The sequence below is a fragment of the Chiroxiphia lanceolata genome, chromosome 1, assembly GCF_009829145.1.
Source record: "Chiroxiphia lanceolata isolate bChiLan1 chromosome 1, bChiLan1.pri, whole genome shotgun sequence".
In the NCBI taxonomy this organism is placed as follows: domain Eukaryota; kingdom Metazoa; phylum Chordata; class Aves; order Passeriformes; family Pipridae; genus Chiroxiphia; species Chiroxiphia lanceolata.
Genome location: NC_045637.1, coordinates 135,051,757 through 135,078,919, shown reverse-complemented (window position 1 = coordinate 135,078,919; position 27,163 = coordinate 135,051,757). Strand labels below are relative to the sequence as shown.

Here is a 27,163-nt window from a genome sequence, read left to right as displayed (position 1 = left end):
AAATACGCTTAATCAGCTTTTAGAGGGAGTCTGTTCTGTAACAGGGACTCCCAAGTGAGCCACAGCTTTTAAGTCAAAAGAAAGAGAAGCTTTGAAAAAATTATCAGGTCTTTGAATTGGAAAGAGAGGATGTCGGGTGGAATAGTTTAGGAAAAGTTCCTGTCCTTTTTCCATGCTGGTTCACATCTCTAGTTTAGACTGAACATTGTATTGCAAGGGGATTCAGTAAATTACTAGTAGCTATGTGCTCTCTTCCAGTGCTCTCTTCACAGGCTTTTGGACTTGTAAAGTCCCTTGATACAAATCCCCAGTACCTCTTTTTTCTTGTATGTAGGCAGGGAGAGATTGGATTGGTGGCAGTAATAAAGATGAGGATCTAAGTCATGAGTTGTGAGAGAAAGCACACAGCTTGCCTTCCCAGTTGTCCTTTTTGAACTATATATTGATTTAGATAATAACTGAGGTTCTTGATTTTTTTAATTTTGTGTTTCTTCTAGAGTGCTTGGAAAATGCATTTAGGGTCAAGTTGTCAGGACAATATGTTATAAGAATTGAAAGAATAAATTGAGAAAAGCAGTCTCTTAAATCGTATTTGAAGTTTGTTCCTGTTACTTAGATGTTACAGCTTTGTTTTAGGAAGATGATGAAAATCTTGGTTCTTGAATATGTTTGTAAATTGAGACAATCAACCAGCTTCTTTTCACGCTAGGTGTCAGTGTTAACATACCTGTGCTGTAATCTCAGGTGTAGTCATTCTGGTGTCCTTGTTGGTACACCTGTGTTTAATTCTCAGTTACAATTTATGGTCAAAAGGTCAAGACAGTAAATGTCAAGTAATGATTTGTATGTTGACCCTTAATGGTCTGTAAATATTTATCTTGTGAAAACCCTTATCTTTTTGCCCTCTATCACACCAAATAAACCCAGAAGAATCAGCTTTGTCCGTGTTGAGGCATCTGCTGCAAGCTTTCCACTACCCAGATTTCTCTTTCATCTTAGTTTTGAACAACAGGGCCTTGAAAACCTGAAAGATAGTAGATGGATAATAACTGCATCATTCAAATTTAGGTCCACTGGGGTCATCACAGTTTGGTTTTCATCCTCTCAAACTGTAAATAATTAGCTGACTAGCAGTAATTCATGAGCTGTCTCATAAGGTCATTTGTTAATGTATTACTTGAGCATATTGTGAGACTATTCAAAGGCATGTGGCTATTTGCCTTCTTTCTTTTGGTTTACGAAAATTTTTTTAAATTGGTTGTGTTTCATCTGGGGCTTTGTAATGCTGACCATAATATAAATATCTTGGTGGTTGAAACTGATCTTGTGTATGAGGAAGTAGAGTCACTGCTTTCTGCCTGCGGCTGTAACAGTGACCACAGCCCATCTTCCTGCATAAAAAGCCTCAGTGAAGGTATTGTGGTTAGTAATAATAAATAGTGTGACACGATGAGCAGTGGAATAAACACTGTTCTTTTTATCTCTTTGGCTTCTGTAGAACCTGTTATTCTGTTCTGTTACTCTATAAATTAAACTATTGGTTATTTACATTCTTTTTAGTGTATTTTTCTTTCAGGGTTTAGCTGTCAGTAGATTTGGTACACTTTCCTCTCATCTTTTCAATAACACCTCTAAGTGTCCAGAAGCAATTCCTTCGATATCAAGAGAGGAGGAGCTCCCAAATTTGTTATTTTGGAGACCTTGAACTAAAAGGAGGCAGCAGTTGGGTTTGAGGCCTAAGGTTTTGCTGAAATATAAGCACAGATGTTTTTCAGGCAACTTAAAAGGTTTATTGAAAGAGTATGTGTACTTCAAACGTATTTATTGATGTCATTTTTTCATCATGAGAAGTAGTATACTTCTAAAATGACACGTTTAGTTCCTGTGAGAGGCTCAGGAAGTGGTGGGGGTGCTCGGCACAGCTTGGGCTGTGTTGCTGTAGCTGAGGAACTTGCTGGCCACAGAGACCAGCAGAGCACAGGTGAGAATGCTGTAGAGATGCACCCTGTTTGGAGTTTATGTATGTACTAATTAACGTTTTTGGATATATAACAAAGGGAAGTGTTGCCCATATGATTAGAAAAACAGTGTATTTTTTGCAAAGTTTCAGAGGCAACACAGCAGAGTTTGATTATATAATTTGCCTTTTGTTTTTGTGCATAGCTGTAACACAACAAACACATTTTTCCAGGAGTAGTAAAGAGAAGCTACAGTTTTCATTTTTTATTTTTTTTTTAAATTTTAGAAAGCTGCACAGATGCAGAAGTTGTTGCTGCTGTTGATGTGAACACTCTTGCCAATGATGTTTATAAGCACAACTTTCCCAGCACGCCATTATGGGCAAAGACTATTGAGGTGAGTAATTAATGTGTTTTTTACTATAGTCTGGCATTTGTAGGCGTAACTTGTCTTCACTATCCTTATTAGTAACAAGAGAAACAAAAATATTTGTGTTGTTATGAATAAAGAACATTACAATAACTGATTACTTGTGGTTGCTTGTTGGAGGGATATTCACACTGCAGTCTTTTCCTTGAAGTCTTCACTGCTGCATCAAGAAAGGTTACATAAATGTCAAGAGGAACGCTTACCAGTAATAAAGGAATGTCAAAAATCATATTTTTAGATTAAAAAAAATATTTTCATGTACTTTGAAAGAATTTGATTAAATTATTTGGAGGCATGCCTTTGTTTTGTAGTTATAGTTGAGCTCAGAAAAGCAAAAGAGAATATATTGGATTTTTTTTTTTTAATGGACTCAATAGATCAAATGTTTTAGGAATTCTGTCCCTTTCCAAATTATTTGAAGAAGAAGTAGGTAAAATTGGATTCTGTTTAAATAAATGAGGGGCAAACTAGGCATGTAATTTTGTCTGGATTTAATTAGAAATTACTATATACTTCTTAACCTTCTTTTACGGCTTTACGTGACAGTAAAAGAAAGATACTGTGTCTGTTTTAAGACACCAGCTTAAGTAAGAGTTAAGTAGGTGGCTAAAGGTTAAATGCTTATTCAGCACCCAATAACAGGCTAAATGGTAGTTTACAGTTTTATAATGGAAAAAAAAGAAGAATGCTTACCTGTGTCTGCTTATAGTAGACAAGAGTGGATTATTACAGTCAGTAAGACCTTCTTCAAATTTATTGGAAAAAATATCAGTTTTTGTCTAGTTTCTGAGGGTGGTTATGGCATATTTGGTATATAGATATCCTCAAAATACGTAAGGCAGCGATTTCTTTGTCCAGTTCTTAGTTACTTGATAATTTTCCTTCTTCTGTCCTTCTAGCCCCTTAATATATTGTCCTTTTGTGTTGGTTAAAATTTAGTCTAGAGAAACTTCAACCTGTGCAGTTAATTCATACCACAGACCTAACACTTTCTTTTCTGAAGAGAAATATTTTTGCAGAGTAGACCTTTCAGCCATACAATGTCTTTAAGGAATTTTTACCATGCAAAAACTAAAATGAAGTTAACTGTATGGGATGCATTGCTACTGAGCTCCTAACAGTTAAACCCCATAGTTTGGACCTGTAAAAATTATCATGTTCACACTTGAGTTACTTTGCTTTTCAGATATTTTTTCTTTTGAGAAGATCTGATATTTTTTCACATATTTTGAATATGTGAGCACTCGTTTTGATGTACAAAGACTTCATATCTGAATAATGATACTTTATTTGGGGAGAAATAACAGGTCAGTGTTTACTGATAGAACTCCTACACACCTCTTCTGAAAGACTGAGTAGATAAAACCTTCAAGATCATGTATAGATGCTAACATTAGTGTTTTGTTTTGTATTCAAAGCAGTGCATGCATATTTGTGTTGTATGGTTTACCAAGGTAGAAAAGATTTTAAAATTATAGGTCAAATGGGAGATTAGGTAGTTTTTTGCTAGATGAAGCACGTAGTGGAAGTAAGCAGGGTAGTTTGATCTGAAAGATGACTTACGAGTTTCATACAGTTTTGAACACTCAACATGCTTCTATTTTTTTTCCTTTTTCAGGGCATAACACTGAAAGAATTTGACAGATTATCTTTTGATATGATTTTGATGAGTCCTCCTTGTCAGCCATTTACAAGGTAGATATAGCACACTTGGAAAAAAAGTGCAGTTATTGCAATATATAATGTCAAAGGAGTTAACAAAATAGAGTTAGATGGGACAGCTAGCAGCTGTGGGTTCAAAATATGGTTTAAATTTAGGAATTAAAATATTAGGTTGTGAAAGGAACTTGCAAAATAACTATTTATGTCTGTAAGAACATAATATATGTTGTAACAAGTTGCCTCCATTGCTTTTATTTGCTGATCCTGTCCCCTTTAGAGAGGGCTGTATTAGTTTTCAAGGGTGACACTCTGTGTGGTTTATCTGTGTATCTTCCTGAGCAAAAATGTTGTAGCTCTGTTCACCATGCTGCAAGTAGCATCTTAATTACTGATCACATTTCTTGTAATATGTAGATGTTAATTCAGTTTAAATTATGTAAGCTTCTTACAACACCTATTTTGTACAGTTCCTCTAATAGTGCAATTTGAAGATTTTGCTGTTTAGGAGTGCTGGTTCTCCTTTTAGGTATCAATCTAATATTTTCCTGGGGCAAATCCAGGAGGAGGATTGGAATTCCTCAGTTCTGCCTGAGATTTAAGAGTGTAATCTGTTTTTATTTGTACTTTGAAAATCGCACATGCACACACATAGTTTATTCTAAGGAATATTTCTATTTTAGCCAAGACCAGAAGGGTAATGGCTTTGAAATGATTTTGTGGATGATACAGAGAAATATGTTGCTGATTAAGAACTGAGTTTACTGAGGTGTTATTTGTCCTATTAGTTTGTAATTCATATCATTTTTCAGCAGTGACCAGTGGAGATAAGATTCTGGTAAGCACACTCATGCAATGTAGTAGCTTCATGGAAAAGATGGTGATGAAACTGCTTATGTAAGAAAGTATATCTCAGAGAATGCTCTAAGATTGAAAAGAAATCCCTCTAAAGTGGCGCTGATCTATAAAATTTATTAGTGCAAACCTATGATGCATATAGGAATCATTTCTTCAGATTTTTTTATAATATGATGAAAACCAAAATCTGTGTGTGACTGATTCATTTAGAGACATGCTAAAGCTCTTCTACAAAGGTTTTATTCTTTTTTTAAGAGCTAATACAAGTGTAAGCTAGGGAAAGGCAGGTCTGGAATCATTATCATTTTTGTAGCCTACATAATCTGTCTAGTTTAATGTTAGAAAATTGGTTACAAAGTTATTCACTTGGAGCTCAATCCTGAAAAACGGTGAGCACTCAGGCTTTAATTCATAGACATAATTTAATATATTCAGTGCAAAATGGCAGGGTATTCCCAGAAACCCTGTGGGGGTTTTTTGTTCTTTCAGAGCCAAGTATGTTCAAAGGGTTTGCTGGACAAGACCAGAATGCTAAACACTTTGCAGACTGAGGAGTGGATTTCATTACTGAGTGCTTCAATTTGAACTTCTCTGTGAGCTGATGGATTCCAGGGCAGGCTTTCTTTCCTTAGAGCATCTCTTAGGACACTGCCCCAGTGAGCACATTCTCATGTCTGCACATGATGCTTTTGCAGAATCCCCTTTTGAAACTCAAAGCAAAAAGTGTCTGTCTCAGATGTCAGTCTGCTCCAAGTAATATTCAGGTGTTTCTTTATTCTCTCTTAGAATTGGCCTGCAAGGTGATGTATCAGATCCACGGACAAAGAGCTTTCTCTATATCCTCGATATTCTACCAAGGTATAAATGAACTTCTGCTCTATTCAAAAGCCTTAGTTGTAACTAAGTAGGTCTGTATATCAGTGAGACAGGCCATCTGTAATATTTGACAGAGACACTACTAGTACTGTGTTGTATTCCTTGTTTTCACATGATCATATGTAACTTAAAAATACTTGTATTTCACTAATGCCATAATCACCTCAGAGTTGCTGTATATGTTTTCATTGTCTGGTTTACTTTTTATTGTGTGTCTGTTTCATAAATGTAAAAATTGAGCTCTTTTCAGTTCATCATCAAATTTGTGTTGATTTTATGTAGAAGCAGGAGCAGGTAATATCATCAACATGATCATCATGGCTGGGCTTTGTGAACAAAGATTTGGGAAGGGCTCTACCCACATTCATTACAAGCGCACTGGTGGCTGAAAAGGCCAATACGAGACAGGCACGTCCGGTTGCAAAAGGCCCAGCAGAAAGACTCCTTAGGTGGTAAATTCTGCAGGGCACGAATCTTTCTGCATTGTCTTTTCTCCTCGAGAGTGATCCTGCGTGTGTTCTCAAAAGCATCAGCAGCGTTATAGATGCTGTGTCTCCAGGCCTCCTGATTGGAGGCCAGAGTAGACCAGTTATGTTGATCAATATGGCCAAGGCTGAGATGCTGTTTCAGGGAGTCCTTGTATCTCCTCTTTGGGGCTCCTCTCATGTGGCAGCCAGTGGCAAGTTCATCATAAAGCGTGATATAATAGTTTGCCAATTGGCCTCAAGGAAACATGAAAATTGTTTGAAATACCAGATTAAAAAAACTTAGATTCAACATTTAGTCATCTTTTGAAGAGGCAACATTTATTTGAAAATTTGTTTAACTATGTTCCTAACTGCACAATGTCATGCATCTTCCACCCCCTCCCATTCTTTCCTAAAGTCTCTGTTCTGTGGTTTTGGTGATGCTTCTAAATATTGTGGGGCAGATTGTGTATGTTTGGTTTGTAGTACAAGCTCTTGTTTTGAGTAGTAATACTAAAGAATTCAAATGGTACTGCACTGTCTGAACAACGACCTTGTCTTTGTATTTATCTGTCATGTTGTGTCTGGTCAGATCCCAGTTCCTAATGAAATAGCCATAATTATTTGTATAACATATGCCTTAAATTCTGAAACAGTAAATGCAAGCAAAGTGGTTTTTGCTGATCTTCTTATTGAGAGTGTTAAAAATCAGCTGCACATAATGCATGTAGTCTTTTTTGGGAAGAGATGCATAACACAGTAAGAACTCTTCCTGAGGAAGGAGAGCAGGCAGTTGTTTAGGGAGATTATCCAGCAGAAATCAGTGCTTCTGGATTGAGATGTCTAGTGGGCACCAATTGTCAGGAGTCTGAGGATTTGCATCAGTTACAGTCCACCAGACACCATTCCTGGCAGTCCTGCTTCTGCTGGGACAGCTGTTCTCTGTATATTCCTCTATTGGTTAATCTTGTTCTCAGGATTGGAGGAGGACAAAGGGATGTTTGCTCTCTCTTTTTCTTTTTTCTTTTTCTTTTTTTTTTTGTGAGCGCTTTCAGCACAGAAGGAAACCAGTACCAAACAACCTTTCTTTCAAACTGCTGTTAACACTGGGAGAAAAGGGTCTTCATCCTTCACCCAGAAACTTTTTGCAGCCAAAAACATTAAGTGGGACTATGTCTTTGCCCTTGTCATCAGCAGATAGAGAACACAGACACAGAACAGCTGAGTGGCTTGGCAGGGATTATCTAAGAAATCTGTGGCAGAGAACACAGAACACAATACAGATGCTGTAGCCCAGTAAGTTAGACAATTAATAGGTAAAAAGAATGGTTATTACTACTCCCTCTGCTTTTGGCAGAGACACAAAAGTAGGGAGAGAACATGGGTTTTTCAGAAGTTGCAAAGGATGCCTTTTGTGGAACAAGGAATGTAACTCAGGTCCCCAGAAATTTCAAAACAATAAAAACCAGCAGGTAGTGCATAAATTTCTCATTTATTGAAATAGGAGTACCTTCTCTTAAGGCAATCCTGACCTCAGGATTCCTTTCCATTAAACCAAGACACAGTTAAGCAGCTGGCTGCTTTTAGGACACTGTTGTGCATTAATATGGAAATATTGCTGCCTGGTTGTTGTGGGCTTAGCTGGGTAAAGGGCAGAAGCGTTTCCTTCTCAAAACCAAAGCTTTAGACACTACAGGACTTCTGTTTTTCGTCATGATGATGCACAGGATCTGGGCTTGGCTGTAACTGTGTTATCTCAACACTCCATGAGAGGCTGCTCCTGTCACTTATCTCCCTTGGGCAGGTTGTTTCTGGAGGCAGCACTTAATGTAAGTAGTCTGTAGTATGTTCAAAATGGTGGCTTTTGCAGTTTCTCAATTCCAGTTTTATGTTTTAGTGAGATAGCATTTGGGTTTTTTTTTTGAATATGATATGTTTGCCAGACATTGAGTGTGGAGTATTACAGCCCAAAAAAGGGAAATTCTTAATATAGGAATTATCACTTTACATTCTAAATTGGTATGGCATGTGTGCAGTTTATGGAAACTGTAAAATAATTTCTCATCCCATGGATGTTCTTACCTTTTGTTCACCCTTTTATAATGAAATGTCACTGGCTGAAATGAGCCTGAAAGGTGGCCTGGGAAGACAAATACTAGAGATATGGAAAGGACAATTTGAAGATCTGGAAAGACCTGGGAAATCCTTGGAGCACCCAGCCATCAAACAAGTGGTCCAGATAACGTGTTTCTTGTTTATCGTGTCCAAGCCATAACCAGAGAAATCCAGTGCTAAGACATCAAAGTGCTGCTTTTACAGAGACATTTGTAACATTAATACCTGCCCAGTACTTAACACTTACTCTTTGTATAGTGATTACTTGTCTTGTGATCTGTTGATCCTGTATGAGCTCTTGCATTTCAGCCTATGCTCTGGATTCATTACTGTAAAAAGAAGTTTCCTAGTAGGTGATGATGAGGATGAGTAAACATAACATTCAGTTTAGTATTATTTTTTTCACTACTATTTTTAGTACTTTTAAATTTGGCCTAGTATCTTGTACATTTCCCAGTTTCTTGTGAGATGCATTGGTTCTTTTATTTCTTCATATGAATGTCAATAATTGGTGGTAGTTAAGAATGTGCTAATGCAAATTCTGCTATGATTTGGAGCAGTGGAAGTTCAAAGTCATTTATTGACTTAAATAATCATGGAGCTGCTGTCTGGGAGCATAAGTATCCTGTTTCTGTATGCTGTTCTGAGATCTCAGTGTGTGACAGATATTCTGTATCTACATTAGCCTTACCAGAGAGTTAATCAGTGCCACTGAATGTTCCCAGAGACTTGAATCTGAATCATCTATGCTTCTAAATTGTTGGAATGGTCCCTGGCACAGTTTGGGCATGTTCATTTTTCCAGAGATTTAACGTGCTGTTTTTGGAATGTGCCTATTTCCAGACCTTTGCACTGATCTTGCTAAATCTCAGATGCCTTATTCCCTTCCCCCCATCAAAATGGAAAAGTTAAGTATAGAAAATTAAGATTATCTGCAGTTCGAGCTCTAAACATGTTGTATTTCTTAAATCAGTTAGATGAACACTGGTTCTGATGTGTTATCACTAAAGGTGCTATGACATTTGGCATTGATTGCAGATATAAGCACTTGAAAACAGAAGTTTTATGGCTAAATAGGGATCTTTTTTCCCCCAACAATTACCTTCCCTATTACAAACTCAATCTGTTGAATAACAATAATTGTGCTATAGGAAATGAACAGTGGTAAGCATTTTCAGAAGTATATGCATGGAGTGCAGCTGTTTATCTAAACATAGGTAGGGTTTGTTGTTTTTACCAGCAGTCCATGTTTTTAATTAACTTGAGAATGATTTGAGGTACATTTTTTAAGGATTCTAAACTTCACCAGCTAACATGATGTGGAAATACTTTGATCTTTCTGACAGCTAAACAAATCCGTGGATGAATATGATGTACTTTACATCTTGTTACTCTGATTTTCTGATTTGCTTTTTTTTCTTCCTAGGCTTCAGAAGCTTCCAAAATACCTACTTTTAGAAAATGTTAAAGGATTTGAATCCTCTTCTGCAAGGTAAAGTCTAATTAATTTGTGCAGATTTTAGTTTAATAGTAATAAAGGATATTTTCCTTTAGTAATAAAGGATATTTTCTTTAGCAGAGGGAGGTGGGATTTTTATTTCCTAGCATTTGACTTAACAAAATAGAGTGATATGGGACAGGTAAGCAGCTATGGGTTAAAAATATGGTTTAAATTTAGGAATTAAAATCTTAGGTTGTGAAAGGAACTTGCTAAATATTTATTTCTCTAAGCAGATAAAATACATTGTAACAAGTTGACTGCAGTGATTTTGATGATCCTGTCTTCTTTAGAAAGGGTCACACTAGTTTTCAAAGAAAAATAACAATAGCACTCAGAGGTTTTAGGGTTTTATTCATGGCAGAAGCCCATGGTATCTTGTGTTAAGATCACAGTACAGTCTAGGGGCTTTCTTGAGTACCTCTGGTGATAGTAGGTTATCCCTGGTTCAGGGCTGCCAGCAGATGGTCCACAGGTACAGTATGAAGACTGTATATAGTCTTGGTCTGACATGTGGAAGAGGAAAGGTGTCATTATCTAATTACCTACTGACAGCAGGAACATTCTCCTCTCTTGTGGCCAAAGCAGGAGACAGGGGGTTGCAGTCTTCCCTCTCAGTTCTTTCTGGAACAGAGTATGATCTTTCTGTAGCATTCCTTAAAGCACCAAGAGCAGCCACCCTGGATATCATGCTCCTTAACGAGTTTGACAGGCAGCTGGGAGTCATGCTCACCTTTCTCATTGTTTAAGTGTTCATGATTCTCTGCTCTATTCCCTGTAATTCCCCAGGCTATGCCTTGCTGGCCAGTGCTTGGAACAAGCTGTAGTTCAGAAAACACCCAAGTTGGAATGCTTGCTTTCTCTTATGGCACTTGGGATGCAGTGTTACATACAGTGCCAGGTGCAGGTCACAGCTCCAGCCTGTTGTGTAGTTCCAGCCCAGTGCAATCTGCATGGAATAGAAAAGACAAGTCTTTTAAAAATTATTTCCATTACAGTGTTTTTCCATTGTTTATAAAGTACAATCCTATCTCACTTTTATTATGAAAGCCACCAGTTTTTATCATCCCTTGAGTTAGCCTTTTCATTAGGCTTAGCTGGTGCTGTGTATATGAGCAGAGGGAAGTAGTGAGCTATTAGTAGTGGGTTTAATCTCCTGTTTTATGATTCCCAATGAAAAGAATTTTTTGCCCTCTGATTACTTTCCTTGCTGACACACTCTCCTAGAGATGGGTTGATTTTTGAAGGGGCATTTGCACCATATTAGGAGATGCCTGTGAATGTGTAATAGTCACTAACACTGAACTTTTTATGTTGTCTCTGAAGTTTGGAAATGAATAGTATTGTATCTGTAGTTTGCTGTCCCAATTCCTTCAGTGAATGCCTTGGTACATATGATGTTACATTTAGAGTGTTTTTATTTGCCATAAATAAAGGCCCTAAGGATTGTATGAAGGGAGTAATTGATTTTTGATTCTTTTCACTGCCAGAAATGAACTTTTGCGAACACTTGCAACATGTGGATTTCAATACCAAGAATTTCTCTTGTCTCCAACCTGTGTGAGTACTAAAATTGCTCTTATATTATTTACCTGTTCAAACTTCACTGAGTCCAAGAACATTTGAAAATGATCTTTTGTGTTAGAAGGGAGAGGCGTGCCCAAAGCCGAAGGTACTCTTGAATTAGAAAACCATCTGAACATGACTTCTGATTCTCATACTGGCATAATCCTATTACTGTTTGTGTTCAGATCCTAGTCCTTTGCTGCTATTTGATATTTTTAAGAAGGCATGAATTTACACTGTAACCAGGAAGGTGGTTTTCCCTGTGGGAGCCTCATTGATTTAGAAGTGCTGTGCCTAAGAATATCCCAGCACAGAAACTGTGACTGTTACTTGTGGGAGGAGGAGCTTTGTTTCCATGTTTCTCTGGCAACTGAAAAAAGAGTTGGAGAGAAATTTCAGGTTGTGCAAGACTAACTGGAATCAGTAAAGTACCGTAAATATTTGAGAGAAGCTAATGGAGCGTAGCTTGAAAACCAGTTGTGGTGGATTTATTGCATTGTTAGATGTCTTACAATTCCTTGTCCAGAAAGGCAAGGAGAGACTCTTCTGCTTTTAATAGAAAACAGGTAGTACCTGTCCCAAGAAATCATGATGCATGTAATTTTTCTTCTTACATCACATAAAATTTTGTTTGCATTCCTGTTCATTTACAGAGAAAGTCAAAACTGTGAGGTACAAAGAATAATTACCTGCCTAGTTCCTTGAAAATGCCTGGGTATGGAAGTTTACAAGTGTTTAGATATTATTAGCTAGTACTGGTATGTCTGAAGTCACAAATATATCAGTATGTCATAATTCTGTTATTGTATATAATAGTAGATAACTTGTATGGTGGTATAGACCACTTTTTCTTTATCACATGGACTAAAGGCTTGTGAATTTTGCTTACAGCTTGGCATTCCCAATTCTAGGCTGCGATATTTTCTGATTGCAAAGCTTCACCATGAACCATTTTCCTTTCAAGCTCCTGGTCAGGTGAGTCTTGTTAGTGTTAGTTTAATTTGCTTCATTTAATGAAGATTGAGGGTTAAATTTTCAGTTTAATGGTGTGTGCTGATGAATGAAGAAGAGGGATCAGTAATACCAAAAGTTTAATTCTGTCTCTTTTTTTCAGCCTGCATACTGAGTTTTTTAAGGACTGATGTGCATGCCTGTGATTGAGATGGCTTTAAACAGCTGGAGGATTGTGGCTGATAGTGGGGTAGAAAACAGGTCATTCTGCTCCGTATTTCACACCCTGGGAAAGGTCTTTTTGCCAAGGCAATTATTTACGGTTGTTCCTGATATCATTGCTGATAGGTCAGCAAATCTTGATGCAACTGTTTTTTTGAAATCTTCATGAAAATAACGTCAAAAGGTTACTTGCTTTATTCTGAGTATCTCTTAAAGAATTCTTACTCACTGCAGGATCAGCTACCCAGTTGTTTATTAAATACAGCTATTTTTTTTGGTCACAATTTCTTCTTAGATATTGACAAGATTCCCAGATCAGTATCCAGAAGACTTACGCAAGGACAAAGTTGCTGACAAAGTGGGTGAAACCAGTTCTTCCTTGTGTTCTGAAGAGAAGAATCTGGATCCAAACATTGGTCCAGATTGCAGCAGCAAGAAGAGTTTACCAAAAAGGACTTTTCTTTTTAAGCTTGAAACAGTAGAAGAAATGGAAAGGAAACATGATCAGGATAATGACTGCTCTATTCAAATGTTAAAAGATTTCTTGGAAGAGGAAAATGAAGAAATGAGTCAGTATTTCTTACCACCAAAGTCCTTATTGCGCTATGCTTTCTTGCTAGACATTGTTAAACCCACCTGCCGGAGATCCACGTGCTTTACAAAAGGGTAAGTTGCATAGAAAATGTTTTACTGAATCACGTCCTGAAATTTTAAGTGTATTTTTGCTTGTGTCCTGTAAAGACACAGAGATATGTTTCATAAAAAAAAACCTAGGCCTCTGAAAGAAATCCCCTTATATAGTGTGCTTCCTGGTCCAGTGGAATGCCAGCATGAGAATCTCTCTGGCAGAGCATCATGTGCCCACTCCAAAAAGACTTTCACAAAAGACAGTTGCCATTTGTTGTTGACCTTCACAGCAGCTTAATTACCCCTGCGGAAATATGGTTCCAGTAGACTGGTGTAGTGCTGATTCATTAACGAATTTCTTTATATTGCTCAGTGAAGTTACAAAGTGTCAGGCATGACAGATCCATTACTCATTAAATCTGTCTCTGCTGTACATTTTATTGATTTCTTGGATTTTTCAGCTGTGTAGATCAGAATAACTGTGGATTGGCCATATGTCGTGAAACCAGTTAAATTGTTGCATTATAAATCATATTTGATGGAGCAGAACATCAGTGCTTTTCTGTCTAGTAGTTTTCTAATTTGTACCTTGCAATTTTGAGTTCGACTGCTTGAAGTTGGTGAGTGTTCTGAAAGTCTGTGTACTTTTCCGCTGAACATATTTGTATTGAAAAATGCCAGTTGGAGCCAGGAAATTTGTGGGAAAAAGATTGTTTATCAATATTGCTAATATTGGCAAATTTTTCTAATTAGATTGGGGTTTTTGAATTCTCAGAATATATCAATAAAATGGCTTAGATGATGAGTTAACACCAATTGTAACTTTTTTTTTACTAGTTGAAATTAGACTGCCAGATTGACAGTCTTCCTGCAGATTTTGTGATTTTTAACTTTTTGACAAAAAAAAAGAAAAATAATTTCGAAAGTTCAAAATTTGTGCAACAGGAAAGCCCCTCTCCCAGCTTTCATTGACATATATGTGCCTTCTTTTCTGCCTTTACTCTTTTGAGGAGTCAGTGTCTTGTGAGATCTGTTTCTTAACTAGAATACTCAAAAAAACCTTAGGCCAGAATGGTCTCTCTTGTATCCCATGTATGCCTTAAATGTCATCAAAACTAAATTGGTCACTTGTGGTTTCACTAGAATATGTCGTGGTAGTTTGTGGTCAAGGTTATCAAAATCCCACTGAAGGAGGCTCCTGAGTAGCTAATATGAAGTTTGTGTGCATAGTGGTGGGAAATCTGATAGAGAACGTGACTGTTGCCTTTCTGCTGCTGTGGAAGGAGACAGGCCAGATACTTGTGGTGGTAGTTCTTGACTCAAAATGTAGGAGTCTGGTTTTCTGTCTTTGTTCCCTTTTTTAAGAGCCTTTGGGAAGAAAGGTTGCCAACCTGGTTCTCAATTTGATTATCTCATTTACAGCTCTGCATTAAGAGAATGATTATAATTAGATCTCAGGCTTCACTTTTTGAGGCCAAGAATAGGTCCCTGCTGTATCTGTTCCAGGAGTTCTGGTTTTATGTTTCTCTGAAGCAGGGGATTTAGGAAACAGGCCCCTGAATTGAGTGGAGCAGCACTCCACATAGTACAGAGATTCCCTCTGCTGTTATGCCTGTCTGATGTCTTTCTTCTAAGTCATGCTGACCGTCAGCTTTGAGTGTGGGAGAAGAGTTTTCCTCATTTCTGTTTGGTTTTCAGATACTTCCAGCAAACTTTGTGTGTTGGGAATAATCCGGGTATACCTTCTCCAGGGACCTCAAATTCTGTAGTTTTATCAGTGGTTTTTTGCCTTTCTGCCTTTGTCATACCAGTTTTGTCTTCTGAAAGGCTTTGATGCTGTATAGGGCAGAATGTAATAGTTTGGGATGCATGAGAGATCAAGCAGGTAATTCTATGTTCCCTTCTAACATTAGACTTCTAGGCACTTGGGAAGTGATTGCAGAGCTCCTTGAGGCTACAGACACTATGGTTTCTCTGAGGAGTATGTTTGTGGTGACTGAAGTTATGGGAGGAAATTATCCATTTTAAAGGATAGAGGAAATGAAAACTGCTTCTTTAGATATAATCATTCTGGACATACTTCAAATTCTTGATATGCTGTTGACAAGAGAAGCAATACCTTCCAAAATAGTGTAAATACCAATTACAGAAATGCTCTCTCACTTTGTGGAAATTACTTTTTGTCAGTCATAGTGTAGGATACAATATACCCAAAAATAATATATGTATGAAATTAAAAGATTTTTTTTTTAAAACTTACAAAAATAAAGGGGGAGGGAATCTTGGATCAGATGAAAATTGAAGACTGTAATTTCTTAAGCCAACTTCTTTCATTGTAACTGGTAATGAAATGTCAGAAAATCAATACATCATTTTTTACTGTGATAAAAATTAATTATGTTCTGGGTCTAAGGTAGGAATATTAATTTTTTTGGAGTCAGCAGGTGGAATAATAATTAATAACAGTCCAGCTAACATTGCATTGGCCATCTGCTCACATCTGTGTTAAAAAACCAACACACACACGCAGAGCCCCCAAACCACATTGACACCAACTGGATTTTTTGGGATATGAGTTCTGTACTCTACTACTAATTATTTAGACTGGAATATTTATTGTAACATGGATCTTATTAAAATATTCTTCCCCCTAATAAAACTCTCAAATACCATTTTGAAATTTACCTCATTTATTTATTTTGGCTAAGATATATTAAACTGAAATATGATCAGATACTATATAAGGGGAAGATGAGAATTCCTTAGTGCTGTGTCTGTTACATTGTTAAACTTGGTACTAGGGAATTTTCAGAATACAACTAACCAATTAAAGGTGATGTATTTACAACACAGTTGGATTCCACATGTTTTTAATCTGCTTCAGTGTTTAGGTTTTCTGTTCTGATCCTGAGAAATATTTGTAAGTGCTTTTTTTTAAATGAGTTCTGCTCTTACTGTTATTGGTAGAACTAATAGTAAGCTTTTTCAACTGAGGACAAAATACTCAAGATTGAGCCTTGCTGGGTCATTGTGTCTGTGCTGAAAGCAGAGTATTCCTTTATTCATTGTGGAATTAGAAACGCTTGAAACCTAACTTGTTCTGGTGCCATTCTCTAAGAATGGGTCCCCAGGGGAGCAAAAGACCTTTATAATTGTCTTTACAGATGTAGAGATAAAACTAGAGAATACTATCTGTTAATGTAATAATTAATGTTAGTGATGACAGGTTATCAAAATCCCTCTAATGCAGGGCATCTTCTGAAGTTCTTTCACAGTACAAAGCCATCTGTTGTCTTGGCTCAGCCTCTTTCTGTTCAGGATGTTCAAACACTGTCATAGTTAGACCAGCAGACTATGTTTCTTAAAACCCACAATTGCATTTAAATGATAGCCTTGAAGTGACTACAAAGTAAACATGTTGTTATGCAATCAACCAGAAAGCATACAAAACAGCTATCATAAGTTTGCTTACTCTGTAGTTGGATTTATTCCTTTTCTTTCTTTCAACTAATGCTCTCCATAGATGCCTGGCCATCCCCCTTCCCTCAGTGGAAAATCCACAAGCCATGAAAGTTAAACCTGACTGAACGACTTCATTCCTAATAGTTTGATATGAAAGCTGGAGGCACACACTAATGGTCCTCCTTTGAATAAGGAGAGCTAATTTGAACCACTGGGACCATTGACCTTTAACACCTTTTGCCTTACTGTAAAATTGGTTTGGGCTCTGTAGATGGGTTCTTTTTGGTGATGTTATGCTTGACTTCCTAGGTCTTGCTTAGTTGCCTGTAGTAAGGCATTAGTGTGGATAAACCCTTGTTTGTGCTTTGAGTGCAGACTCATCCCCAGAGAGGACGTTCAGGGGGTATTGCACTCCAGGGGTTAGCGTTGTTTATAGGGAGGCCTTTTGCTTCATCTATCCAGGAGGCTATTTGTTAATCAAGGCAAAGGAACCCAAGTGACCTCCCTGTATCTTTGCAGTTGTCAGTGCTATGAGATCCAGTGAAAATATTAATTTAAAGTTGTTATTGTTGTTGTTAAGGTATGGACACTATGTAGAGGGGACAGGCTCAGTTCTGCAGACAGCAGTAGATGTACAGGTGAGTGTGTAGACTAACATACTAGAGTGACTTGTTTTAAAACTTGAGACTTGTTTCAAAACTTTTTTTCCCTGTCTTCTCCTTTGATATTCTGCGTATTGTAAGAAAAAAAGCTTTTAAAAGTACTTTTTAAAAGTACATTTTACGGCAACTGAGTTTCCAATTGGTTTACTTTGTGTTCCTAAACAGCAGTTTGTTTAGACCACAATTATAAATTATATCTGTGCCTCTCTGTGGGGAGAATGTGAGTTGCTACTATTTTATTATTTGTAGTATCACACAGAGGTTTCACAGGGGTATGTGAAAATGTTTAGAATTACTAGTTCCATGCATGAACTACAGTACAAGTGTTGTGAATCGAGGGCCATTCATTGTACACAGATGATCCAGTAAATACTGTCAAATGTTTAACATGTTTGAATTTCAAAATTATTAGTCTGGGAAGAATATTTTGAAAAGTTCTACTGTTGATACTAAGTTCACCACAGAGTGGTATTTAGTCACTGGAGAAGGTAATAATAATTATACTGGTGAATCAGCATTCAAAGATACCTTTCACAAAGCCTGTTTTGTACACAAGCACTTTCTCCTGCATTTTGATGCTGTTCAGTAATATTATAGGACATTTCTAAGCATAAAAAGAATGCAGCTCTGGAATTCAGGATAATCTCAAAGCAAGTGTATTAAAACAGCTGCATCCGTACAGCTTAATTTGTGTGAATGGTCTGCTGTTGAGTTCTATTGAGTCATTGTCCTGTCGTTAACAAATGTTTATAGTTCTTTGATTGCCTCATTAACTATCGGTGTAGCTTAGAACTGGAGGAAGAAATGATGAGCGCCCTCGTGGCAGCATTGATTTCTTTCTTTCAAGTCTGTGTGTTGAGGTGTTTGCTGAAAAAATACGATGCCAATTACACTTTAAAGCAAAACATGCTATTGTCTTTGGCATGTTATGTGATAATTAAAGAAATACTCTGTTAAGATGTGACTGTAAATTTTACATATTTGGCCTGCTTTGGTAATATCTCTTGTTTTGGGTATTCTTCATAGCTTGAATCAGTGTTTAAACACATTGAGGAGTTACCAGAAGAAGAGAAGCTTATGAAATTGTCAACACTAAAACTGAGGTACTTCACTCCAAGAGAAATAGCAAATCTTCATGGATTCCCTTTGGAATTTGGTATGTGCTGCTAAATATCCATTTCTACATCATTCTTCAGAAATGCCAATGTATTTTTTTTTTTTTTGCTAGGGACTACTGCATTCCTTTTATTTTACAATTTTTTTGCACTGCTCAGTTCTTATGATTGATTTATTCTTGTAATTTGGCTAACTTTGAATTTCTCTGAGTTTCCACTAGTTTTAAATGTTTTGAAAGAGCCAGCTTCTGTGGTTAGGTTTATCTTCGCAAGCTAAGAGAAAAATTTTGGCATGAGAAGTGGTCTGTTTCTGAATCACAGTGAAGGAATACCTTTGTTTAAAGTTGAAACTATTTGCTCAGCAGCCAGTGTTACTCACAACTGTGGTAAGTCAACATATCCTGCCAGTTTAGGAGGTCTGTTTGTGGTTCTCAGAGTTGGAGCTGCTTGCTTTCTCCCTTCCACACATTTACAGCTGCTGACAGGGAATTTCAGAAGATACAGATAGTTCTTTGTTCAGGAGTAACCAATCTATTAAGTCATCTCTATTTTCTACAAAAGGCAGCCCTAGCCCTTGATCAGTTACTTATTTTTCTAACTGTTTTTGTGAAGAAGAGGGAGTCAAGGAACAAGATTCAGCAGTACCAGTACACTGGATACACATCAACAACAATTAAACCTGAAATAAATTCATCAGAATTCTGCTTGTAAAGCAAGGCAAGTAGGAAAGTGTAGCTGTTACTATCTGCTAAGAAACTGGCCTGCTGATATCACAGCAGATCACTTTATTGTCACTCAACAACAAAAGCATCCATAGAATTGTAGAATCATAGAATGGTTTGGGTTGGAAGGGACCTTAAAGATCGTTTGTTTCCAACCCTGCTGCTTTGCGCAGGGACACCTTCTGCTAGACCAGGTTACTCAGGGATTGAGACAGCACTGACCTTGAGTAATTTGTTATATTTTTCTTTGACTTCCTCAGTGACTTAGAGTTCTGAGGAGTGGAACTTTTTTCTCTACATTTCTTTCTTTTGCAGTTTTAGTTTGTCTTTTTGGTACTTGTTATATTCAAAATGGCTACATTTGAAGAACATTATCAAGGCTGCACAGTGAAATGCTAGAGTTGCCAGCGCTGAGCTTACTTGCAGGAGTGTGCTCTGTTGAGTTACATGCCAACATACAGTATTTTTTCATAGCCTCTCTTCTTTAATAGATGTGTTCTTTTTGGAGACAGCCTTTTTCATGGCACAGCTCTGTTCCGTGTTGATGTAGGCTGATGTCAAGATACTTGAACTAAACAGAGGACTTCATTGGGCTTGTATAGGCTTATCATGCTGTTCAAGATCTCTTTTGAGCACTGAATTGCTCATTTTCCTTTTTTCCTTTTTTTTTTTTTTTTTAATACAGCTGGTGTTTTCCAACTGTTAAATTAGCCTCTGCAATATCACTGAGAGGTGCAGTAGAGTTAACGTTGCTTTTATTTTACAGAGGGAGAACTAAGACAATAGAGAAATTTATGTTTGGAAAACTGTTAATTTAGGGTGAGCAGTTTGCGAAACGTGCTTTTTACTGTTCCATAGTGCTTGGAGTGACACCATGCTTTCTCTTCAGAGCTCATCTTCAGGGATAGCTGTCATGTTCAATACTTTTTCAACCAGAACTGAACTCTCAAGAGAAGTCAGGCTTCTGAATTTGAGGACCATCCAGATCATCACCATCTTCGATGTGCTGATTTAGCAGACTTGTCTTTTGTCAGCCAGGAACTGTGGAAGGAAGGACAGGGACAGATTCCACCTGCCAGAGGGCAGTACCCTTCTGCCATAATTATGGCAGTTATTATTATAACTGCTTTACAGTTCTTGCAGTTCTCTGCCCTCTCTATACTATTTTTCCAACTTTCACAACACATAAAGCAGGCTTCTCTCATCCAGTGTCTTCCTCAGGTATAATCCTGATTCACAGGCAGAACAAGCCTGGTCTGAGTCACAAGTCTGGCATTTCTTTGTGTTTAAAGCATTTCCCACTTTTTGCTTAAAAAAGTGTTACTCAACTGTAGGCTGACTGAAATCTTTAGTAAATTTAGTACTGTAATCTCAGTTTCTTTTGAGAATTTGCAAGCTGTGGATTTTTTTGAAAGAGGATATATTTGTGGCTGCAGTAAAGGGTGTTTCCCTCACAGCATTTCTCCCATATTAAACTTCAACTCATTATAGTGAAATATGGTATTTTCAGAGGAAAAATGTGCTATAATTTCTCTGCTCCTGTGTTCTCTAATGACAGCAACATTTAGGCTAAAATTTTCAACAAGCAGAAAGCCTAGAGATGCACCCACTGCAAATATGTTGTTGGTCCAAGAAGCTAAAGAATGAGAAAACTATAAGCTGAAAACTACAGTGAACAGACTGTCAGGAGCTTTGTAACAGATGCTGTTACTAGCTGCAGCTGTAGTATCATCAGAAGAAATATGATTGTGCCTAAATTGTTCTGTATGATTGTGTCTAAATGGTTCTGTATTTTAACAAATTGATGGCCTTTTCCAATATGTGAGGTCCAGAGTTAAGGTCATTCTTAACATTATCAGATTTATTAATGCTTTTAACATCTAAATACATAAATAGTAATTGCACTACAGTTCAATGAAATACTGCAGTCATTAGTCTTAGTCCCTCCTGTGGGTCCCACAGCAATATCAATTAAAAGTGATCAGAGCATTCTTGCACCTGTGACCTGCTTTCATGAGGGTGATGTCAGGATGTGTTTCTTATTAGCAGTGTATGTAAGCTTTTAGGAAACAAAAGCCAGCACAGTGCAGTGGTCAAGACCACAATATCGTCCAGTAGCGTGTGACCTAAACGGTACAGTGAGGGCTGTGCAACAAGGGCCAGCATACTATGAGTTGTTAAATCTGACCTTCTGATGAAGGCTACTCTTGAGCCAAGAAGATAGACAGTGCAAGATAATGTTAACAGTCAGAGGGAGGAGGCTTGGGATAAAGGAAACTGTGAGATCTGAAAATTAATTCTTGGCCTTCAGTTGCCAAGAGGCAGAAGGAGAAACTGAAATTCTCAGGGTTCAGATAAGCTTCTTAGGCTGTAAATGCACATGCGTGTGTGTGCATAAATACATGTTTATTTTCATATACTCTTTTAAAATGCGCTGATTCTGTACCTTATTAATTGATGGAATGTGAAAACTCCATCTAAGGAAGTGTGTGTGGGAGTGAAAGTGATTATTCCAAAGAGAGAATGGTTGCCCAAATGTGAGTGCCAGGAAGCTAGGCAGAGTGGATGGAGCTGGCAGAAAATGTGTTTACCAAAGCAGTCCATATTCGAGGCATTAATAATTGGCAGAGAAGGATGGAACAACTCCTCCCAGACACCTCCTGCTCCTCAGAGCCTCCCTTGGCTCAACAACTGTCCAACCACATTCTCTCCTGAGCTCTCTCAAGAAAAGAATTTTTTCTGAAATGCTGTGAGAATTTCAGAACATATATATCATATCACTTTTTGCACAAACAAAGGCATCCAAGCTAATTACGATGGTGGTGTCCTCAGAGTCAAAGTTAGGTGTTTCTTTTTAGGGAATGATCAAATAATTGAATGTGGTCACATTTCAGCAACTTAGTAAATGTCCCTCACAGTTAAGTCACCACTGCTATTAGTCTTTCACTCAGGTTGAAGCAAATGCACTTTACCTCACAGGTGGAGTAAGGTAAAAGTAAAAGCAAAAACAGAGCAGATCAGCTGGCTGTTGAAAACTTCATTCTCAGGAGCTTGGTCACCTTTGGCTGTGCACTCAGTACACAACACAGCCCTTTCACAATACCTGGACCATTTAAATTTTTTTCTGGCCCTCCCTTCTTTTTGCTGGTCCATGCACTTACCGTGGAAAGATGTTTCTGATGCTGTCTGTATTTCTGAGTGTGTTTAACAGGGTCAGCATTGAATTACATGGAAAATTGTTCAGCTGCTTGATCACTCACTGAATAAGCCTTGCTCATCATTTAATCTACTGGTGGTTTATTGCACTGTGAGACTCGTGTGATTTACCTGAACTGGTTAGGGGGGCTCAGATGGAAAGTACAATATAAAGCTTATTGGGAAGTGCAACTTAGTCTACTTGCAGAATCATCACATTTTCTTTCTGATGTTGCCATGTTCTTCTGTGAATGTCCTCCAGAGCAGCAGTTGTGCAGTGGTTTAGGTGGCTGCTGCCCCTCCCTGATACTGCTGGATGTTTTAAGCTCTGTGAAGGGAAGGTATATCGGCATTAATTACACGATAGAGAAATGTTTTGAAGCCTTTTGTGAAAGCTTAGAGATGGCAGTTTTGCTAACAGAAAAACAGATCCAAATCCAATGAATTGATTAGGAATTGATTTGTAACTTCATGAATTTTTTGGGAGGGGAGGGTGAACCATGCTGCAGCCTATGATAACTGCATTTAGAACTGTTCACTGAAAAAAGGAGTAGACTGAAAACTAGGAACAAACCCAGACTAATGATGTTGCACTGTATGTTTTTGTTTTAGGCTTTCCTGAAAAAGTAACGATAAAGCAATGCTATCGTCTTCTGGGAAACAGCCTCAATGTACATGTGGTGGCAAAATTGATCTCCATTCTACTTGGATAATTTAGAACCTGAATCTGATGCATATGGACTGGTGACACAAAATACTTCCATCTTTCAAAAGACAGACAATAGAAATTGAACAAAAATCAGAGCTTACTAAAGTATCCGTCCACACATTTTGCTGAACAGTTCTGATATATTTTTAATGACTTCCTCTCATGATGGATTTGAACTGTAGAGGTGTTTTATTTAAATGGACATTTCCAGGACTTGATTGCTTTATTTAAATGTCCTTTTTACTTTGCAAAATGAAAAGGGGCAGCATTTACAAATACTTCAATTAAATTGGATGACTATTTTATCTTAAAACCATTTTCTCATTATGGCATGAAAAGGCTCTAAGTGTCAAACCCATTTTAATTAAGTGCAGAGACCAAGTTCTATGTGTAAAATGTCTTCATCTGTAAATATGAGTTTTCCATTCTGAAAAGACGTACTGTATATATGTTCTGAACTTTTGATATGCTCATGAAACTGTTAAATTCAGTATTTTGTATACCATTTTTAAGAAGACAGAGTGTTATTCTTTATGGTTGTCTCATCCTCTGTAAATACTTTTAGGATTCTGTAACCCAACTCTGTCTGTCTGGAATGATTTGTTTAGGTGCAGCTGAATAAAAATATTTCAAGATTATCACAACTCTGACAATAACTTGCCTGTTTCTGTTCTCACATTATTCAGGATAAGATCATTGCTCCTTACCAAATAAAAGACATATATACATATAAATCATTGCTCTTTACATATAAAAGACATAAAAAAATTTTAAAAGCTCCATGTTTAGCTTCCTATGGCATAAGAACTGGAGAAAAACTATATGGCCTACTTCTGAAAATTTCTTTATGCAACTTGATAGTAGTATTGGGTGGGTTTAGGCATATCTGTTGGGATGACACTGCTGCATGTGGTTATCCAGAGCGCCACCATTTTACACCACCTCACAGAGCTGGACTGAATAGTTTTTTAATCAAGTCTTGTGAGTTTAATGTCTCTGAAGTAATAGAGAAAATGATGGGAAAACTGAAAGCCCTCTAAAGAGGCATGTCTTTTCTGGTTGTTATTTTCCCTTACAGATAATATGATATTGGAATGTAGAGAAAAGAAAACTTGAGGGAGAAAAAGGTGAGATGATACCTAGTAAGCATCCTTTAGGGAGCTGATGTGCCACAAACCAGAAGAATTTTGTAAATTGACTGTCATTCCTGTGCACCAAAGCAGTAAAAGTTCCCAATCCTGAAAAAAAATGATTTTTCTTCGTCTCTCTCCCCTCTGGCCCATGGGATGACATAGGAAGAGTCATGGTACGTTGCATCTGGGCTTGGTAATGCAGGAGAAACTGAAGACCATACAGAATAGAGCTGCTGTAGAGATGCTGCAGCTACTCTCATCTGCTATAGTCCTGAAAACCAAAATGAGTTTGTGTTGGTATTTTTTGCCATACTTTATCTTATGTTGACTCCTGTGTATTTCCTCTTCAGTCTTGGGCTTTTCCAGCTGCAAAAGAGAAATGGAAGTCTGGAACTAGGCTTTAGAGAGGGGTGAGGTTGGCCTCTGTCTTTTCCTGGTCACATGTAGTACTGTAATGACAAAAAAGTACTAGACTGATGTTAGTCTGTGCTGGCTCCTAAACTGCTAAGAGGAGGTGTGGTTCTGACAGTGAACCACAGGGGTCTGTTCACACAGTGGTTATTGAGTAGATTTATCAGCCAGATCCATAACTAGTGGCCATGTGGTCTTGTTCTTGGGAGAAATGTGGTAATGCAAAGATCTATTGTTTTCTAGCATGATCCAAACATTGGTATGAAAACAAAGGATATCAATTTTATGTATAAATTGGAATTTCTTTCGTATAAACCATGTAAATAAGCTGTTAATTTTGCCTCGCTATACTAATATTTGGCAAAATATTACTATTAACAAATAATTTTCAAATCTCTAAAGTGTAAAACATATTTTAATGATTTATATGCCACTTGTAAGCAAGCAGTATTAAAGTATAAGTTGAAACTTACCTAGCTGCATCTAAAACTGATGCAGTAGTACAGCCCGTTATAAGTTGACAGTGAATTTTAATTCAGTGTAATTGTGAAGACTGAAATCAGTTTGCTAATCCAAGCTGTTTCTGAAGGAAATACTTTGAAAGAACAGATTTCAGAGTTGTAAATATATGTGTATTTTACCCCTGCTAACCCTGTAATACCAGCACAGCTAAACTGAGCCACTGCTTCTTATCCCCTTGGTTTGTCATTAATGAACTGGTTTACTGGGCTCTGTTGGGTTGTACCTGCTTGACCTCACTTGATGATCGTGTTGCTTTCTTTTCCAAGCAATCTCCTAATCCTAAGTGCTTTGCAGTCTACATCAGTGCTGAACTTTGCAACTTCAGCTTAAGCATTTTCACAGCAGTGATTACAAAAGCAGATGAAAGGTGAAGGAGTGAAATCTGGAAAACAGCTTTGGAAAGGGAAGGAGATTTCCAGAATCTGATTTTTGGGTTTGTAGCTCATTCATTGTGCACATCTGAAACACGTGTCATTATCTGGGTGAGATGACATGGTTGTGTTCCCTCAAACTCGAGAAGTTCCACTGAAAAAAAGGATGTCATATGGTTATGTGGTGTTACGTTGATACAGTCGTTTTTGAAGCTTGCCAATTGCCTTAGAAAATGTCTTCCCTACATCAGCTGGTTTCTATCTGAGTTAATCCAGGATTTCCCCACGCTCATGAAGAAACCTGTCTAGCAGCAAAGTCTAAATACCATTTGTTTAACACAGGGAGTTTGAATATTTTTTGATACTTGAACTCAAAGTTTTCTAATGGAGGTGTATCCTTCAATGCAGTGGATGTAAGACTCCTGCCCAGAGACTTTTTTATCTCACATTTTACTATCCCTCATAGAAGAAGTATAAGGATTTTCAGGAATCTGTGTCACAGGCTGGGAAAACATTGTTCAGTGATAACACTATGGTATGTCCTAAACTTAGTCAGGGGTAAGCCCATTTTGGTTTTGATAGAGACATTTCAATAGAAATCTGAACAGGCCCAGTGCTTCAATAACTCTGCAATTCTGTGTAGCAGTTGTCATACATATCTAAAATAAATAGAAAATTCAGAAAATACTTGTTACATCTCAAGGATTCAATTCTCAGCTCACCCTTCAATATTGCTGCTCTAAGTTCTTGCTCTTCATACTAAAGTTTAACACTTGGCTTATTGTATAAATACTGAACTATATTTCTTTTCCTTAGCAGTTTAATGTATTTTGTCTTGTATGTGTTTGCAACCTCTTAAGTGTTGTATGATTTTCTGTGGCATTTAAACAATATGCCATATTAGTAAGGATTTGGAGGACACAAAGTAATAATTGGTTAAGAGCACTAGGCATTTCTGAGCAGTCTTATATAATTACTGTATAAAGTAGAACTGGTCAAAGAAATATCCAGGGAGAAATAATGTGAAAGCATAAAAAACTAGACACAAAGCCCCAAATAATTCCATTAGCTGTTTTCCTTTTGCCCGTGCAAACATGAGTGTTCTAGTGTTGCAATCTTATTAGGGGGAGTTCATGAAGTACTGAGTAGTGATAGTCTGTCACTTTAAATGTTATTGTGAAGAGCATAAAGAGATCTGTGTTATTTTTATTTTTAATTGATTACAAGTTTAGGGGAATTTATACAGCTGTTGAAGAAAAGAAATACATGGCCTTAGGGGACTAGGCAGCCATCTGTGAAGGCAAGAAAACTGGGTTCTTCTCTTTGACTTTCCTTGACCTGGTCCTTTCGACACTGGGAGGAAGCTGGACAAAGGATCTTTTGGTAAGAAGTCTGGTGAAGCAAGAAGAGGAGTTGGAAGGGTTTAAATCAAGTGGAACAGACCTCTTTTAGTGAGAGAGGATTGTTTGTCATGTGCTGGCCTGTTGTAACTCAAATATTTTTAAATTACCACTTGGCATTTGGAAGCAAAGTATGTTCATGGTACTGATATATTTTCTTATATGTAGATAGTAATAAATAGCTTTGCTTAGTTCAAATGTTTGCCCTGTATATATCTTTAAAAGTAAACTAAT

At 37.3% G+C, this 27,163-nt stretch overlaps 1 protein-coding gene across 12 annotated transcripts in view; it reads left to right on the top strand.

The window, feature by feature from the left end:
* The window catches only part of TRDMT1 (tRNA aspartic acid methyltransferase 1), a 29,727-nt gene extending 5,917 nt beyond the window's left edge, over positions 1 to 23,810 (top strand). For 3 of the 12 annotated variants that reach the window (XM_032694426.1, XM_032694704.1, XM_032694793.1), the window contains exons 2-10: positions 2,246 to 2,355; positions 5,692 to 5,763; positions 9,790 to 9,855; positions 11,352 to 11,421; positions 12,319 to 12,402; positions 12,896 to 13,266; positions 17,270 to 17,327; positions 18,378 to 18,507; positions 22,996 to 23,810. In XM_032694426.1, coding sequence (XP_032550317.1) covers positions 2,300 to 2,355; positions 5,692 to 5,763; positions 9,790 to 9,855; positions 11,352 to 11,421; positions 12,319 to 12,402; positions 12,896 to 13,266; positions 17,270 to 17,327; positions 18,378 to 18,507; positions 22,996 to 23,096 — 1,008 coding nt within the window. In that variant the 5' untranslated portion in view covers positions 2,246 to 2,299 and the 3' untranslated portion in view covers positions 23,097 to 23,810. Of the gene's footprint in view, positions 1 to 1,192; positions 1,415 to 1,788; positions 1,982 to 2,245; positions 2,356 to 4,006; positions 4,084 to 5,691; positions 5,764 to 9,789; positions 9,856 to 11,351; positions 11,422 to 12,318; positions 12,403 to 12,895; positions 13,267 to 17,269; positions 17,328 to 18,377; positions 18,508 to 22,995 lie in introns of those variants that run through there. The other 9 variants (XM_032693979.1, XM_032694133.1, XM_032694209.1 and 6 more) reach the window with 9 other exon arrangements.
* Positions 23,811 to 27,163: the final 3,353 nt, after the last annotated feature.